This window comes from Mauremys reevesii, linkage group 14 (genome assembly GCF_016161935.1).
Source record: "Mauremys reevesii isolate NIE-2019 linkage group 14, ASM1616193v1, whole genome shotgun sequence".
Lineage (NCBI taxonomy): Eukaryota > Metazoa > Chordata > Testudines > Geoemydidae > Mauremys > Mauremys reevesii.
In genome coordinates, this window is record NC_052636.1 from 17,969,226 (window position 1) to 17,985,551 (window position 16,326).

Consider the following 16,326-nt stretch of genomic DNA (forward strand, 5'->3'; position numbering starts at 1 on the left):
ATCTTCCTGAACAGGCCACTGTTCCGAAAGATGCGTACATCATGCACCTTTCCAGGCCAGCCTGTGTAAATGTCAATGAAATGCCCACGGTGATCCACAAGCGCCTGGAGAACCATAGAGAAATACCCCTTCCGATTAACATACTCGGATGCTAGGTGGGGGGGTGCCAGAATAGGAATATGCATCCTATCTATCGCCCCTCCACAGTTAGGGAAACCCATTTGTGCAAAGCCATCCACAATGTCCTGCACGTTCCCCAGAGTCACGGTTCTTCTTAGCAGAATGCGATTAATTGCACTGGAAACTTGCATCAACACGATTCCAGCGGTCGACTTTCCCACTCCAAACTGGTTCCCGACCAACCGTAGCTGTCTGGAGTTGCCAGCTTCCAGATTGCAATAGCCACCCGCTTTTCCACCGTCAGGACAGCTCTCCATCTTGTGTCCTTGCGCCGCAGGGTGGGGGCGAGCTCAGCACACAGTCCCATGAAAGTGGCTTTTCTCATCCGAAAGTTCTGCAGCCACTGCTCGTCATCCCAGACTTCCATGACGATGTGATCCCACCACTCAGTGCTTGTTTCCTGAGCCCAAAGCGGCGTTCAACTGTGCAGAGCATTTCCGTGAATGCCACAAGCAATGTAGTGTCACACGCGGCAGGCTACTCGATATCGTCGGACTCCTCACTGTCACTTTGGAGCTGAAGGAAGAGCTCAACTGCCAAATGACACTCATCAGCACAGTCCTCGGCAGCTCGGGCTCCATTTCCCACAGAAATTGTGATTAAAACACAGCAAGCGACTCACAAACGTGGCCGGAATAACTGTGACTGCTGGGATGTGAAGCGATGCACCACGGGCGTTGGAACAGGAAGCAGAATGACCCACACACTTCCTTCCCTTCCCACAATACTCAGCGCCAAAATAGGACGAGGTGCTCTGTGGGATAGCTGCCCACAATGCACCTCTCAATACAGCGCTGGAAATGCTGTCAAGTGTGGCCACACTGCAGCGCTGTTAGCTGCAAGTGTGGCCACACACCAGCGCTGTCCCTACACGGGTGCATGGCCAGCGCTGTAACTCCCAGCGCTGCAATTTTCATGTGTAGCCAAGGCCTTAGAGGTGGAAAAACCCCAGGCTTGGGCTGTGACTGCCCTATTTGAGCAATTGGTCCTGAATTGGCACTCTCAGTTGGGTCCCACCAGAACCGCCTCGTCACACCCTGTTCTAACTAATATTCTTTACTACTGACTTCCCTTTTCTTCCTTATATTTTATTTGGAGAGTGTTTCCTACCAGGGAGCCATTAGTAGGGTCCAGAGCTAGCCCCATCTCCTATATCAAACTCTGGCTAGTAGGTATGTGATAAACGTGACGCCCCTGCCTGCGTCTGTCATCTGGGAGACACAAAGTTTCTCTCTTTCTACCCTCTGATGCTGCCTGGCTGCTCTAAGCTAGGTGAGGTGGGACTCTGTTAACATGTGCCTCTCAGAGCTTCCATTTCCCTGATGCTGCTGTTCCGTGAATAGTGGGATTGTGAGTGGGGCAGCAGGTGCTGAGTGTTGGACTCTTGCTCTTTCAGGGGCCGGTGACCTTCGAGGAGGTGGCTGTATATTTCACCAGGGAGGAATGGGCTCTGCTGGACCCTGTTCAGAGAGCCCTCTACAGGGATGTCATGCAGGAGAACTATGAGACGGTGACCTCGCTGGGTAAGGAGTCCTGTCCCCTGGGTTATTAGAACCTGTGGGGTCTCTGAAGAACCTGAGCAGTAATAACTTTATACCTTTATTCATCATACAAGTTTTGACAAGTTTCCTTGCCCCCCTTTTTTTGCCTTATCTCCCACCCACTAGTACCATTTTTGGACATGTGCCTTTTTGGTGCTGTCACACATTTTAAAATTGCATTGAATGTATCCTTATTGGCTACATTCATAACTACATTAATCACTGTCGCTTTCATGCCTTTTCCTCATTTTAAGAGGAAAATATGCTGCCTGTAGAATTCTAAATTGAGTAAATAGGTGTGTGACTCATGCATGGCTTGTGTGACAGTCAGATGAGCTCTTTTAGGAGAGCGTGTGATGTTGCCGTTCAGGATCCCATGGCTGAAGGGATAAGCGAGCCGTGGGAGGGACGGAGACGGGGGATAGTAGATATGCCAGGACATGGGGCGGGTGTGTGCAGGGTTAGAGCTAAGAAGCAGCAGGGAGGTAGGAGGCTGTGAGAGACGAGGCGAAAATACAAGAAGTTCTCAAGGTGCCGGGAGGTGGTGCTGGCTGAGAGTAATGGGAAGAAGGGGAGGGGAGTGTGGGGGAAGGGCACCCAGGAAGTGGGGTGGGTGGGTCAGTGGGAGGGAGGAGAGGTTTGGGGATTTGGAGCTGTGGGGGATCCCAGACCTTTAACCCCAAATCCCTACCGAAGCCTTGTTGCGTTAGAGCCTCCACTCCAGTTTTATTTCTGTTCAGTTTCACTTTATTATACATTTTTTCCCCCAAATATTATTATTTTAACTCTTGACCTCCCTCTCCCACTCATTACCCCCCTCCTCACATAACCTCCCCATCTCCTATGCACAGCGACCCCGGCCACCGATCCTGAGTCCTTGCTGCATCCTCCCTCCTATAGCAGGGCCCCTACCCAGGCACAAATGGGCACTTCGTCGATGATGTCACAGGCTGGTATAGTCTGTACAATTTTTACACCTATAAGATTACATATTCCGAAGCCCTTCACACCAGTCGGGCTTATCTCTATACGCCGATACAGTCTGTTCCCTTCCCAGCTCTGATGCCGCAGAGCCTGGCCTGTGTCCCTGTTCCCGTTCTCCCCCTAACCAACATTCGACATTCATGGGGCCTCATCTGGAGCACTGTGTCCAGTTTTGGGCCCAACACTATAAGAAGGATGTGGAAAAATTGGAAAGCATCCAGCGGGGGGCAACAAAAATGGTTAGGGGACTGGAACACGTGACTTCTGAGGAGAGGCTGAGGGAACTGGGATTATTTAGTCTGCAGAAGAGAAGAATGAGGGGGGATTTGATAGCTGCTTTCAACTATCTGAAAGGGGGTTCCAAAGAGGATGGATCTAGAGGTACGTCTTCACTACCCGCCGGATCGGCGGGTAGCAATCGATTCTCGGAGTTCGATATATCGCGTCTCATCTAGACGTGATATATTGAACTCGAACGCAACTCCTGTCGACTCCGGAACTCCACCACCGCGAACGGCGGTGGCGGAGTCGACGGGGGAGCCGCGGACGTCGATCCCGCGGTGTGAGGACGGGTAAGTAATTCGAACTAAGGTATTCGACTTCAGCTACGCTATTCGCGTATTCGAATACCCCTCCCCCCCCCAGTGTAGACCAGGCCTAGACTGTTCTCAGTGGTAGCAGATGACAGAATAAAGAGTAATGATTTCAAGTTGCAATGGGAGAGGTTTAGGTTGGATATTAGGAAACACTATTTCACTAGGAGGGTGGTGAAGCCCTGGGATGAGGTCCCCACGGAGGTGGTGGAATCTCCTTCCTTAGAGGTTTTTAAGGTCAGGCTTGACAAAGCCTTGGCTGGGATGATATAGTTGGGGATTGGTCCTGCTTTGAGCAGGGGTGGGACTAGATACCTCCTGAGGTCCCTTCCAACCCTGATATTCTATTATTCCAATTTCCTTCCCCCCTCCAGTTTGACCCCATTTATAGAGTAATAGTCTCAGCTATACCTTAACCAATCATTGTGCTGAAATTTAACTAACCAATTCTAACATATTGTGACATAATTCTCTAACCCAGGCGTCGGCCCCCTTTCAGAAGTGGTGTGCTGAGTCTTCATTTATTCACTCTAATTTAAGATTTCATGTGCCAATAATACATTTTAACGTTTTTAGAAAGTCTCTTTCTATAAGTCTATAATACATAATTGAACTATTGTATGTAAAGTCAGTAAGGTTTTTAAAATGTTTAAGAAGCTTCGTTTAAAATTAATTAAAAATGCAGAGCCTTCTGGACCGGTGGCCAGGACCTGGGCAGTGTGAGTGCCACTGAAAATCAGCTCGTGTGCCGCCATAGGTTGCCTACTCCTGCTCTAACCAATTATAAACCACTACCCTAATTAACTTACACCTGGCAACATTAATTATACAGGAGAGAAACAATTAGAGAACCAGACCGATTAACAATGTAAAAGTGGTGGCCATAAAGATAAAGCAATACAGAAATGAGGGTTTCACAACCACAACCATAGATAAGTGATTTCTTGCCATACAGAATGCTATCAAATTAAGGTTTCTTTAACCATCTTAAGATCCAGACAGGACTGTCTTCCTAACAGCCCAGTAGCACCTTATTTCAATGTGACTGGTTTGGGATGTGAGGATGTGACCCTTCGCTTCCCAGCTTATGGCTGCCCCTGCTGCTTAGCCAAAGGCCTTAGCCTAAGAACAAGGCCTCAGGCTGTCCTAGTGAGAGAAGGCCCAGACACAGGCACACTGTGATTTTGATTCTTTGTTTTCATACTCCTGTAACTAGCTAACTGATAAAAATACACCTAAGTGTGTGGGGAAGGCTTTGCAGGCAGGCCTGAATATCGCCATTCTAACAGAGGGTTCTACCCCTTCCCCCATGCTGTGTCTGTCTTGTCTATTTAGACTGTAAATTCTTCAGAGCACGGGCCATCTACTATTCTGCATTTGTACTGTGCCTAGCACAATGGAGACACACTGTTAGTTGGTCCTTAGGCACTTAGGTAATGCGTATGATTAATAATAATAATAACTCTCCTGCCACTTGGAGCCAAGGAAGCTGGTCTTGGGATGTTACTGCTTAAAAATGATCTGAGCTTAAAACCATGGAATATTCTTTGTGACAAGTATCCCACAAATTCCACCGACCTCCCTTGTTTTCTTTGTCTGGCATAGGGTTTCTAAATTCCAAACCTGATGTGGTCTCACAGCTTGAACAAGGGAAGAGCCGTGGGTCCTGGACCTCCAGGGTTCTGAGAAAGAAGTGCTTCCAAGAGCTGCCTGCACAGGTGAGGACTTGGTTAAAGCAAGTCAAAAACTGTCCGTGAATACAGGAAACATTCGGGATGCCCTACAAAGACCTTGTGAGCTCTCCAAGTTCAGGATTGTTCCTGCAGATGTGGAATAATTAGGCAGATGTCACTCATGGCTTCCCACCTATCCTGACTAACAACTGGCAGCAGATCCCTACCTGATCCCACTTTCCCCCCTCCATGTTCTGGTGAAATGCAGACCAAAACTGATCCCTTCCTCTCTCCTCTGGGGAAAATCAGCTCCTGATAGGTTTGATCTCTCCTGCACATATTTTGGTTTGTTCATCCCTTTTAAAATTCCTGTCTCTGAGATTTCCTTTCTCTCAGGCACAGGGAGTGACCTATGTCTGGATTCTCTCTGTCTCCCATCAGGTGATAGGATGGCGCGTGAGAATGAGATGCAGAAACCCCAGCAGGAAGATGCTGAGCAAGGAGCACCACATGGGACGTTATCAGGAAGACCCAAAGGGAATGTTTCCAGGAGTTGTGCACTCCAAGAAACAGTAAAAGCCTCAGAGACTCAGCAGAGGCCAGAGGAGAACTTCAGTAGCCTCTCAGACCTTATTACACGTGAGAGAATCAACTTGGAAGAGACAAACTACACAGGCCACGAGTGCGGGGAAAGCTTCAGTCAGCGCTCAAGCCTTATCACACATCAGAGAATCCACACAGGGGAGACGCCCTACACGTGCGCTGAGTGCGGGAAAAGCTTCACTTGGCGCTCAAACCTTATCACACATCAGAGAATCCACACAGGGGAGACGCCCTACACGTGCTCTGAGTGCGGGAAAAGCTTCAGTTGGCGCTCAGTCCTTATCAGACATCAGAGAATCCACACAGGGGAGACGCCCTACACGTGCGCTGAGTGCGGGAAAAGCTTCAGTCGGCGCCCAAACCTTATCACACACCAGAGAATCCACATAGGGGAGACGCCCTACACGTGCGCTGAGTGCGGGAAAAGCTTCAGTTGGCGCTCCAGTCTTATCAGACATCAGAGAATCCACACAGGGGAGACGCCCTACACGTGTGCTGAGTGTGGGAAAAGCTTCAGTCGGCGCTCACGCCTTATCAGACATCAGAGAATCCACACAGGAGAGCAGCCTTACACGTGCGCTGAGTGCGGGAAAAGCTTCAGTCAGCGCTCAAACCTTATCACACATCAGAGAATCCACACAGGAGAGACACCCTACACATGCGCTGAGTGCGGGAAAAGCTTCAATCAGCTCTCAATCCTTATCAGACATCAGAGAATCCACACAGGAGAGCAGCCTTACACGTGCGCTGAGTGCGGGAAATACTTCAGTCGGCGCTCAAGCCTTGTCACACATCAGAGAATCCACACATGAGAGACGCTCTACACATGCGCTGAGTGCGGGAAAAGTTTCATTGAGCACTCAGACTTTGTCAGACATCGTAGAATCCACAGTGGAGAGAGACCCTACACATGCTCTGCATTTGGGAAAAGCTTCAATCAGATGTCATTCCCTATTAGAGATCAGAAAATCCAAATCGGAGAGAACTGTAAGAAATGCCTTTATTAGGGCTTCCCAAGGATTTGTTTTAAAAAAAATCAAATTTGCTAATTCCAGTATAGTGATCTTTGCACCATCTTCACTGTGGTCTCTCAGCTCTGCCGGATGAGTTGCCTGCTTCTGCCTTTTGCAGCTCACCCTTCTTTGGGGTCAGTCCTGTGATCTTTTCTATCAGCTCCTTTCCTTTTGACTTGTAGGAGCGTGTGTCCCTCCAGCCAGGAATTTCATCAGCTCCAGGTGGGGGAGAGAGGGTTGATGCCAACAAGCTACCCTGAGGCAAAAGTTACCTGTGCCTTACATCCACTAGGACTGTACATGGAATTGGGTGCTCAAGTTAGTGATTTTGGTGTAAAAAGACAATTATAGTTGTAGAGCAGAAGCAGCCCAGGGAGTGAACCTAACAGACAATGATCAAGTGATCTCTCTCCTGCCATCCATCTCCATCCTCTGACAAACAGAGGCTAGGGACACCATTCCTTACCCATCCTGGCTAATAGCCATTAATGGACTTAACCTCCATGAATTTATCCAGTTTTCTTTTAAACCCTGTTATAGTCCTAGCCTTCACAACCTCTTCAGGCAAGGAGTTCCACAAGTTGACTGTGCGCTGTGTGAAGAAGAACTTCCTTTTATTTGTTTTAAACCAGCTGCCTATTAATTTCATTTGGTGGCCCCTAGTTCTTGTATTATGGGAGTAAGTAAATAACTTTTCCTTATCTACTTTCTCCACATCACTCATGATTTTATATACCTCTATCATATTCCTCTTAGTCTCCTCTTTTCCAAGCTGAAAAGCCCTAGCCTCTTTAATCTCTCCTCATATGGGACCCGTTCCAAACCCCTAATCATTTTAATTGCCCTTCTCTGAACCTTTTCTAATGCCAGTATATCTTTTTTGAGATGAGGAGACCACATCTGTACATAGAATTCAAGATGTGGGCATACCATGGAGTTATATAAGGGTAATAATATAGTCAGTCTTATTCTCTATCCCCTTTTTAATGATTCCTAACACCCTGTTTGCTTTTTTGACCGCCTCTGCACACTGCGTGGGCATCTTCAGAGAACTATCCATGATGACTCCAAGATCTTTTTCCTGATTTGTTGTAACTAAATTAGTCCCGATCATATTTTATGTATAATTGGAGTTATTTTTTCCAATATGCATTACTTTACATTTATCCACATTAAATTTCATGTGCCATTTTGTTGCCCAATCACTTAGTTTTGTGAGATCTTTATTAAGTTCTTCACAGTCTGCTTTGGTCTTAACTATCTTGAGCAGTTTAGTATCATCTGCAAACTTTGCCACCTCACTTTTTACCCCTTTCTCCAGATCGTTTATGAATAAGGTGAATAGGATTGGTCCTAGGACTGACCCTTGGGGAACACCACTAGTTACCCCTCTCCATTCTGAGAATTTACCATTAATTCCTACTCTTTGTTCCCTGTCTTTTAACCAGTTCTCAATCCTTGAAAGGACCTTCCCTTTTATCCCATGACAACTTAATGTATGTAAGAGCCTTTGGCGAGGGACCTTGTCAAAGGCTTTCTGGAAATCTAAGTACCCTATGTCCACTGGATCCCCCTTGTCCACATGTTTGTTGACCCTCTCAAAGAACTCTAATAGATTAGTAAGACATGATTTCCCTTTACGGAAACCGTGTTGACTTTTGCCCAACAATTTATGTTCTTCTATGTGTCTGACAATTTTATTCTTTACTATTGTTTCAACTAATTTGCCCGGTACCGATGTTAGACTTACTGGTCTGTGATTGCCGGGATCACCTCTAGAGCCCTTTTTAAATATTGGCATTACATTAGCTAACTTCCAGTCATTGGGTACCGAAGTCGATTCAAAGGACAGGTTACAAACCATAGTTAATAGTTCCGCAACTTCACATTTGAGTTCTTTCAGAACTCTTGGGTGAATGCCATCTGGTCCTGGTGACTTGTTAATGTTGAGTTTATCAATTAATTCCAAAACCTCCTCTAGTGACACTTCAGTCTGTGACAGTTCCTCAGATTTGTCACCTACAATTTGGCAATGTTTATGCTCCTTTCTAGGATTTGACTTCCACTTTTTAAAGGAAGTCTTTTTGTCTCTCACTGCTTCTTTTACATGGTTGTTAAGCCCTGGTGAGTCTTTTTTAGTTCTTTTACTGTGTTTCTTAAATTGGGGTATACATTTAAGTTGGGCCTCTATTATGGTGTCGTTAAAGTGTCCATGCAGCTTAAAGGAATTTCACTTTAGTCACTGTACCTTTTAATTTCTGTTTAACTAACCCCCTCATATTTGTATAGTTCTCCTTTTTTGAAATCAAATGCCACAGTGTTGGGCTGTTGAGATGTTCTTCCCACCACAGGGATGTTAAATGTTATTATATTATGCCGTTTATTTCGAGCAACTGCAGTTATTCGGGAGAGTACAGACAGGCAGAGTTTCCCCTCCCGAGGTAGGTCTCGGTTAGATAAACAATTAAGGCAAGCATTTATACCTCTTGCGACATACACTGAGGAGCAACAACTGCATTTTGTTTGTACATATTCCTTTCTGATAGCTTACTTCTCTCAGCAATTTCTGCTACAATCTGCATTCTATTCTTATCTAACACAAGGTCGAAAACCAGCATCTCTTACAGTTCTTTTCTGCTCACCCACGCCCTGCTTGGAAGTCTCCCGTTATTAGCTGTTAGTTAGCCTGGTAAATATCAAGTCCCTGAGAAAACACAGTTATACGAAGCAAAACAAAATCACAAACAGAAATGTCATTGGAAATGCAAAAATTAAAAAGGAAAATGCAATTCCCATCACTTCATTGTATCTGGGCCATTCCTGTATCGAGAGTACCCGCTAAGGGCCCTGTGTGCTTATGGGAAACTTGGAGGAACTCATAGCAGAGCCTGCACATGAAACTCAACTGCTCCCAGGTGCCACAGTAAAACCCTTCCCCTGCTGTGATATTGATGATTTTATGAAAATATGCTAATGAGTGTGAATATAATGTAACTGGAACATGCTTCATGCAAAAGGTCTCTTGTGCAGTATCATTACAAAGCTTATTATCTACTGTGTGTGTTCAGCCTATTTGTATGAACCGATCTTTCCTGTATCTGAAGCTAGAAATATGAACTGTAACTCTGAGGTCCTGTTGTAATGATGCAAAGTGTGGGCCATTATTAGTGGTTTGGACTCTTGATGGCTCCCATTAACCAGGACAATTGACTGGAGATGACTCTGTCCTGCACCATCTGTGAGTCAGGCCAGGAATAATGAAGGCTTGGGGTCTCACAGGGCATGTGACCATGTCACCTGGTACAGGAATCCATCTTAAACCTGGGGCTTTTCCCCAGGAGAGAGACAAAAGATTCCTGCCTTGTACCAAAGCTGTTTAAGGGGGTGGAACAGAAAGAAAGGTGGCTGCAGTCATGAGAAATCCCATAGCTACCACCTGAGCTGGAACAAGGACTATACCAGGTGAAAAGATTGGGCCCAGACAAGAAATAAGTCTAGTCTGCAAAAGAAGCTTATTGGAAGATCTCTGAGGGTGAGATTTTATCTGTATTGAGTTTCATACTGTATTAGTCTTAGACTTGCATGTTTTTGTTTTATTTTGCTCTATGGAGAATACAAACTCCACAGAGAAGGAAAAGTTAATGCCTTAGAAAAATCTGTGTGTGTTAGAGTGTCTAGGAGCCACTCTCCTATAGCTTCTTTTGTCTGATTTCCTTTAGAAAATCTGAAGCAGGGAGCAGAAAACCATTGTCTTTTCTGAGGTGTGAGCTCAGGACCTACTGAGTATGAGACTGACATGCTGCCAACTATGCTAAGAAGGCCCAGGAAAATGTTTAGGCTCAGTGCATATAGGATCCTCCTACAGCAGTGACTGGAGCAGGGAAGGAACTGGAAGAAGCAGAGAGATCTGGTGCCCACAGACCTGTCCTGGCCTCTTTCTCAGCAGCAAAGAAATCAATTTGCCCTTCCAGTGTACAATCTGCTGGAACTAATGGCAGCACAGGGGGGATGTTTCTAAAGTATTCACCCACCTCTACATTTTAGAACTTACTCTCCTTTTTCTAGTATAGCACTTTGTATATGAATTAGGCAAAACAAACTACACAGGTAAGAGAAACAAGGGCTTGAGAGAAAGCTTGAACTCATAACCCCAACAGATGGCCCCTCTGCACTAACCAGTTGCACCCCTAAAGATGTTTTTTAAACACATTTGGGAAGCAGGCAGTTATCAGTCTCTGTGGTTCACACCTTTGCCTGGTAATTGAAAGGCTGCTGGTTCAAACTTAACTCAAGATGCGGCTTTTCAGCGATGAGACTCCAGTGCATTTTAACAGGAAGAAAATCTCTATTCTGGCTTTGCCCCATTAGACTCCTTCTGCCCATCTTCTCCCCCTCCCCCAGTCTCTTTCCTTCCCCACTGGGGCCATGCAGAGAGGAGCCCCAGTCAGTCTCTGTCACAGAGAGTCTGTATCCCATAAAGGGAGGGAGGGGTCTCTCTAAAACACTGATAATGGGGAGGAGAGTGGTGTGCGTGGTTAGGGGGAGACAGGATAGAGAACTAACAGTGGGGCACAGAGAGATTCCCCCAGATTGGGGAGATCCCCTGCTGCCCCCCATCAGCCAGCTGTGAGAAGAACAACTGTGGGGGTGGGGGGTCTCCACATGCTGCCCCCGCCCCAACTGCCAACTCTGCCAACTGTGGCAATGGGAGCTGCGGGGGTGGAGTCTGCGGGCAGCAGTGTGCAGAGACGCCCCCGGCCCTCCAGCTTAGGGGCTGCGGGTTGCTTTCGGGAGATGCCTGAGGTAAATGCTGCACCCCTCACCCTCTCCTGCAACCCCTGCCCCAGCCCAGACCTCACACCTGCACCCAAACTCCCTCCAAGAGCCTGCCCCCCACACTGCCTCCTGCACCCCAACCCTCTGACTGAGCCCAGACCCTGCACCCAAACTCTCCCAGAGCCCAACCCCTCTCCCTCCCACAACCAAACTCCTTCCCAGAGCCTTAGGCAGGTGTGTGTGGCAGGTGGGGCAGGACTTGGTCCCATTCTGGGCACCACCAAAAATTATACAAACCTGCCACCCCTGTCCAGCCCAATCTTCTGCTGATGCACCTCAGCCCACACCCATGCAGGGTTTGAAGCTTTCATTGCTTAAATTCCAGGACACGGAGGGATTTCAGCTCCCCTTTGCCTAGAGGGAACCTTCACCCCACTCCTAACCAGGTTCTTGTCCATGGGATCACTGTAGGGGGGCTGGGTCCCTCGGTGTCTTTTCTCTCTCTAGGACAGGCCAGCGTGCAATAACTGGGGGCATCTGAGCACCGAGGACCTTCTGTGGGGCTGCCATTCCCCTTCCCCTTCTGTGGTCCCATCTGTCATTGACTCCAGCCTTTTTTCTATCCATCGTCAGCACCATCTCAAGCCAGCAGCACTCGCCTCAAAAAGACAGAGTCCTGTGGCACCTTACAGCCTAACAGACGTATTGGAGCACAAGCTTCCATGGGTGAATCCCACTTCATCAGATGAATGTAGTGGAAATTTGCAGGGGCAGGTATAAGTATGCAGGCAAGAACCAGTCTAGAGATAAGGAGGTTAGTTCAATCAGGGAGGATGAGACCCTCTTCTAGCAGTTGAGGTGTGATCACCAAGGGAGGAGAAACTGCTTTTGTAGTTGGCAAGCCAGGCACAGAATTCCCACTCCATTCATCTGACGAAGTGGGGATTCACCCATGAAAGCTCATGCGCCAATACGTTTGTTAGTCTAGAAGGCGCCACAGGACTCTGTCGCCTTTTACAGATCCAGACTAACACAGCCAGCCCTCTGATACTCAAAAAGACAGTGTCCCCTGCTGGGAGTAAATCACTGACCTCTCAACCCTGCCCCTCTGTTTCCTTGCCTCTCAGTCTGTGCAGATGGGACCTTTCCCTCCAGTGCTGGAGGATTCGCCCTTCTAATCTACCATTGTCACAAGCAGCACAGCGGGTGGGAATCTTAAACGTACCGAGGTGACTTAGGGGCAGAACCCCCCCAGACCTTCCATGCAATTGTCACTTGCCCCTCACTGAGCAGGACTGAAACTGATGCAGGGAGACTGGTGGGTCACATCCCCTCTGGGCATGAGCAAAGCAGCAGGGAGAAAAAATGATCATGAAGATGCTGGGGATTGAACCCAGGGCCTCATACATGCAAAGCATGTGCTCAACCACTGAGCTACATCCCCTAGCAGGTTGTGTTTACTATGGGTTACACTCAGAGCCCTCCTGTTTCCAGAGCATCCAGTGACCTATAAGCTTCACGAGAAGCCCGTTCCCCTCTCTGAGGACCAATCCTGCTCTCCTGGAGGTGACTTGTTCATAGGGGTCACTTTTCAGCAGGGCCAGATTCTATGTGTGGGGCAGAGAGAGTGGCTGCCCTGGTCTCAGGGTGCAGAGATACACTCAGCCCTCTCCCCTGCATTGGGTTGGGGGTGCGGCAATCCCCTGCTGCAAGGTCATAGTGGGGGATGCTGTGAGCAGCTCAACACCTCACCCTGGTGGCAGAAGTGGTGTGCGGAGCTCCAGGTGTTTCTAGGATCTGCTATTTCCACCTGCCTGGAAACTCTAGCTTTCCCCAGCACATTCACTGCGGTGCAATTGGGCCCAGTTTCCCTTCTATTGCCAGCAGTATTAGCCTGTGTTGGTGGTTAATGAGGTGGATCTAGTTGTAGATTGTTATTCGTTCCCCACCTTGACAATTCACACAGTCCCTTTCCCAGGCAGATTCCCAGCACCTCAGTGATCCTGGTAGCAGGGTTGGGTCCTGAGATTTTCAGGGTTCTTTTCCCCTCCACCTGGCGTGAACTCAGCTTTTTTCCCATCCCAGACAATCCATGAAATAACAACAGGGGCATAAAGAAAGAGGGGAGGGAACATCTCACGGCCAGGGCTGGATGTGCCCAGAGCCGTCCATTGTTTCCATGGAATTTGGCCCCCTGCTTTGCACAAGGGACAGAGAAAGATCTTGCTGTTCCTGTGTCTGTGCAAAGAAAATTGTGCTTCTGTATGAAAGAGAGGCGGGAAATGGCCCCATGATGGGGCAATAGCCTCAGGGTTAAGAACAAAGGACAATGATGGGAAGGTTCACAATTGACTCAGTAGTTGCATACAAAGGTGCACGGGGCCCTGGCAGTGAGATATTCACTCTCCTCTTCATGCTGCTGTTGTTATTCCATGAGTTATCAAGGATGGAATAAAAAGCTGAGTTTACTCCAGGGTGAGGAAAGAAAGGAGCCACCAACGCCCTCAAAAATCTCAGTGCCCAGAGAAAACCTGCCCCTGTTATTGGACTCCCAGAGGTGCTGGCGATACAACAGGAAAAGGGACTGTCTGAATTGCCAAGGCAGGGAATGAACAATCTACAGCAACATCATTAACCACAAACACACTCTAATCATGCTCCAGCCAGTAGGGAAATGGGCAGGAATTCTTGCTGTTCAGCGATGGCCACACGTACAGAGCTGCACAGCAGCGAGTGGGCTGGGGAAGCTGGTCTGAGCAAACAATTTGTAATGACCCTTCAGTGAGAACAGAACCAGAGTGTAGAAAGGCCCCTCTGTTAAGTGGCTGAGGCCTTAGGTAGCTGGGCTAGAAAACCATGGGGGTCTTTCTGTGAAGGTTTGATCCTTGCCAGCTAGGCAAGGCTGGTGTGTGGTGTCTCCATGGCTGTACTTCCAGGGTCTGATCACCCACAGTGCCATAGGGAGCCAAGCCTAGACATATTCAGAGGCTAAGGCCAGGTCAATGTTTCAAACAGCGAGTCTATGCTGCTGCAGCTCAGTAATGGAGAGGCTCTATGCCAGGGTTTCTCAAACGTCCTTTCACTGCAACCTCCTTCTGCCAAAATAACTTAATACGTAGCCCTGGAAAGAGGGACCAAGCCCCTCCACTTCGGGGAGGGCCAAAGACTGAGCCTCAGTGGGGGGAGGACAAAACCAAAGCCTGAGGGATTCAGCCCTGGGTGGGGGGGTTCAGACTTTTGGCTTCAGGACCCAACAAGTCTAATGCCAGCCCTGGTGACCCCATTAAAACAGGGTTACGACCCACTTTGCATCCTGACCCACAGCTTGAGAACCACTGCTCCATGCTGAGGGGGGAGAGTTTTCCCGTTGGTGTAGTCAATCCACTTCCCCAGGAGGTGGCAGCTCTGTCATGGGGAGAAGCTATATCAGTGGGTGTGCAAGCTGTGGTGTTTACCACATTTAAGAAGTTTAATCAAACCCCATTTTTAAAACCACCTGTGGTCTGGGAATGGCAAAGGAGCTCGATGAAGCAGGGTCTGTCCTTCAAAGTCCTGGAGACCACGATTCCATATTCCTGTTGTAATGGGGGTATAGCTCAGTGGTAGAGTGTTTGATTGCAGATCAGGTGGTCCTTTGTTCAAACCCAGGTACCCTCGTTTAAAAAAAAGAAAAACATTTTCATTTCCATTCTCCATTATGTACAGGAGCTCCACCTTACGAGGATGCTTGAAATGAATGTGAACACTCAACATTTCACTGTCCAAATGCATAAAAACCTAGCACACCTGTCCATCAGCTGAAATCAGTTCCAATCCTCTAAGTGTCTAGTTTATGTTTTCATCAATTAAACAAAGGTATCATTCCCTGAAGCAGAGCACAAGTTTGAAATACAGGCAGCATAGAGCCAATATTCATAATGTCAACTACAAAAAAATGATACACATCTAGAGATAGCATCATTATAATCAGCTAATCAGAACCTCTCCATAGACCCCTTACACGACCACTTCTCTGTAATATTGGCTGCAAATATAGAACAGTGGTCGCAATGGGGATCTATACAGTTACAGATTATGTCAATAACGTCACAGGAGGTGACAGCATCAGTGAGACTGATACTGGAATACTGCCTCCAATTTTGGTGTCCTCGTTTGAAAAAGATGTTGTGAAATTGGAGCTGGGGCAGCAAAGAGCCACCTAATGTTGTGAGGACTGGAAAAAATACCTTCTAGTGAGCTATTGAAAGAGCTCAACCTGATTAGCTGATCAAAAGAAGATTGAAAGGTGACTTCATTGAAGTGCCTTAATGGAGAGAAAAGATTGGGTATTTAAGGGCTCTTTAATCTAGCAAAGAAAGGCATAAGAAGGCTGGAAGGTGAAGAGAGACAAATTCATATTACAACTAAGGCACAAAAATTCAACAGTGAGGATGATTCACCACAAGAACAAGCTACCAAGGAAAGTGGTGGATTCGCCATCTCCTGATGTCATTTAATGAAGACTAGATGCCTTTCTGGAATGTGTTTGCCTCAAAAGTAGCTCTTGTGTCCTACAGGAGGCCTGTGATATGCAGGGGGTCAGATTAGATGCTCTAATGGTCTCTTCTGGCCATAAAGTCGACTAATTTCTGAAAAACTGAGTGTAGCATTGGGAGCAGCGCCTGATGTTTCCCTGTCTAGCCGGCTTGCTGCCTAGAACGAACGCTCCTTGAGTGGGGTGATCCACAGGGAGTAGCTCAAACCTGCAAAGTGCCTGGCCAGGGGCAGGACATTAGCACAGCAAGGGAGGGGTGCGGCAGTGACATCACAAAGGCCTTTGGCAGGACCTCAGCCTATTTGTCAGAGGTGGTGACCTCACAGAGAGATGCTGACATCAGGGAGGCAGGATAGAGGCGAGGGGCCAGGGAAACCTCAGAGACCCCTGTGGCTTTGCTCCAGCAAGTCTCCTTCTCCAGGTCTCTCT

The 16,326-nt window shown here is 47.7% G+C and overlaps 1 protein-coding gene and 1 non-coding gene across 2 annotated transcripts; one reads left to right on the forward strand and one right to left on the reverse strand.

Moving 5' to 3' along the window:
• Positions 1-5,420: 5,420 nt before the first annotated feature.
• Positions 5,421-6,386, forward strand: LOC120381550 (zinc finger protein 300-like). Its single transcript, XM_039499724.1, has 2 exons — positions 5,421-5,427; positions 5,632-6,386. Exons 1-2 carry the CDS (start codon positions 5,421-5,423, stop codon positions 6,384-6,386), a joined length of 762 nt encoding a protein of 253 aa, XP_039355658.1.
• A 6,349-nt stretch (positions 6,387-12,735) lies between these two features.
• On the reverse strand, positions 12,736-12,807 carry TRNAA-UGC. Its single transcript has one exon. It is a non-coding gene; the product is annotated as a tRNA-Ala (tRNA).
• Between the last annotated feature and the right edge of the window lie 3,519 nt (positions 12,808-16,326).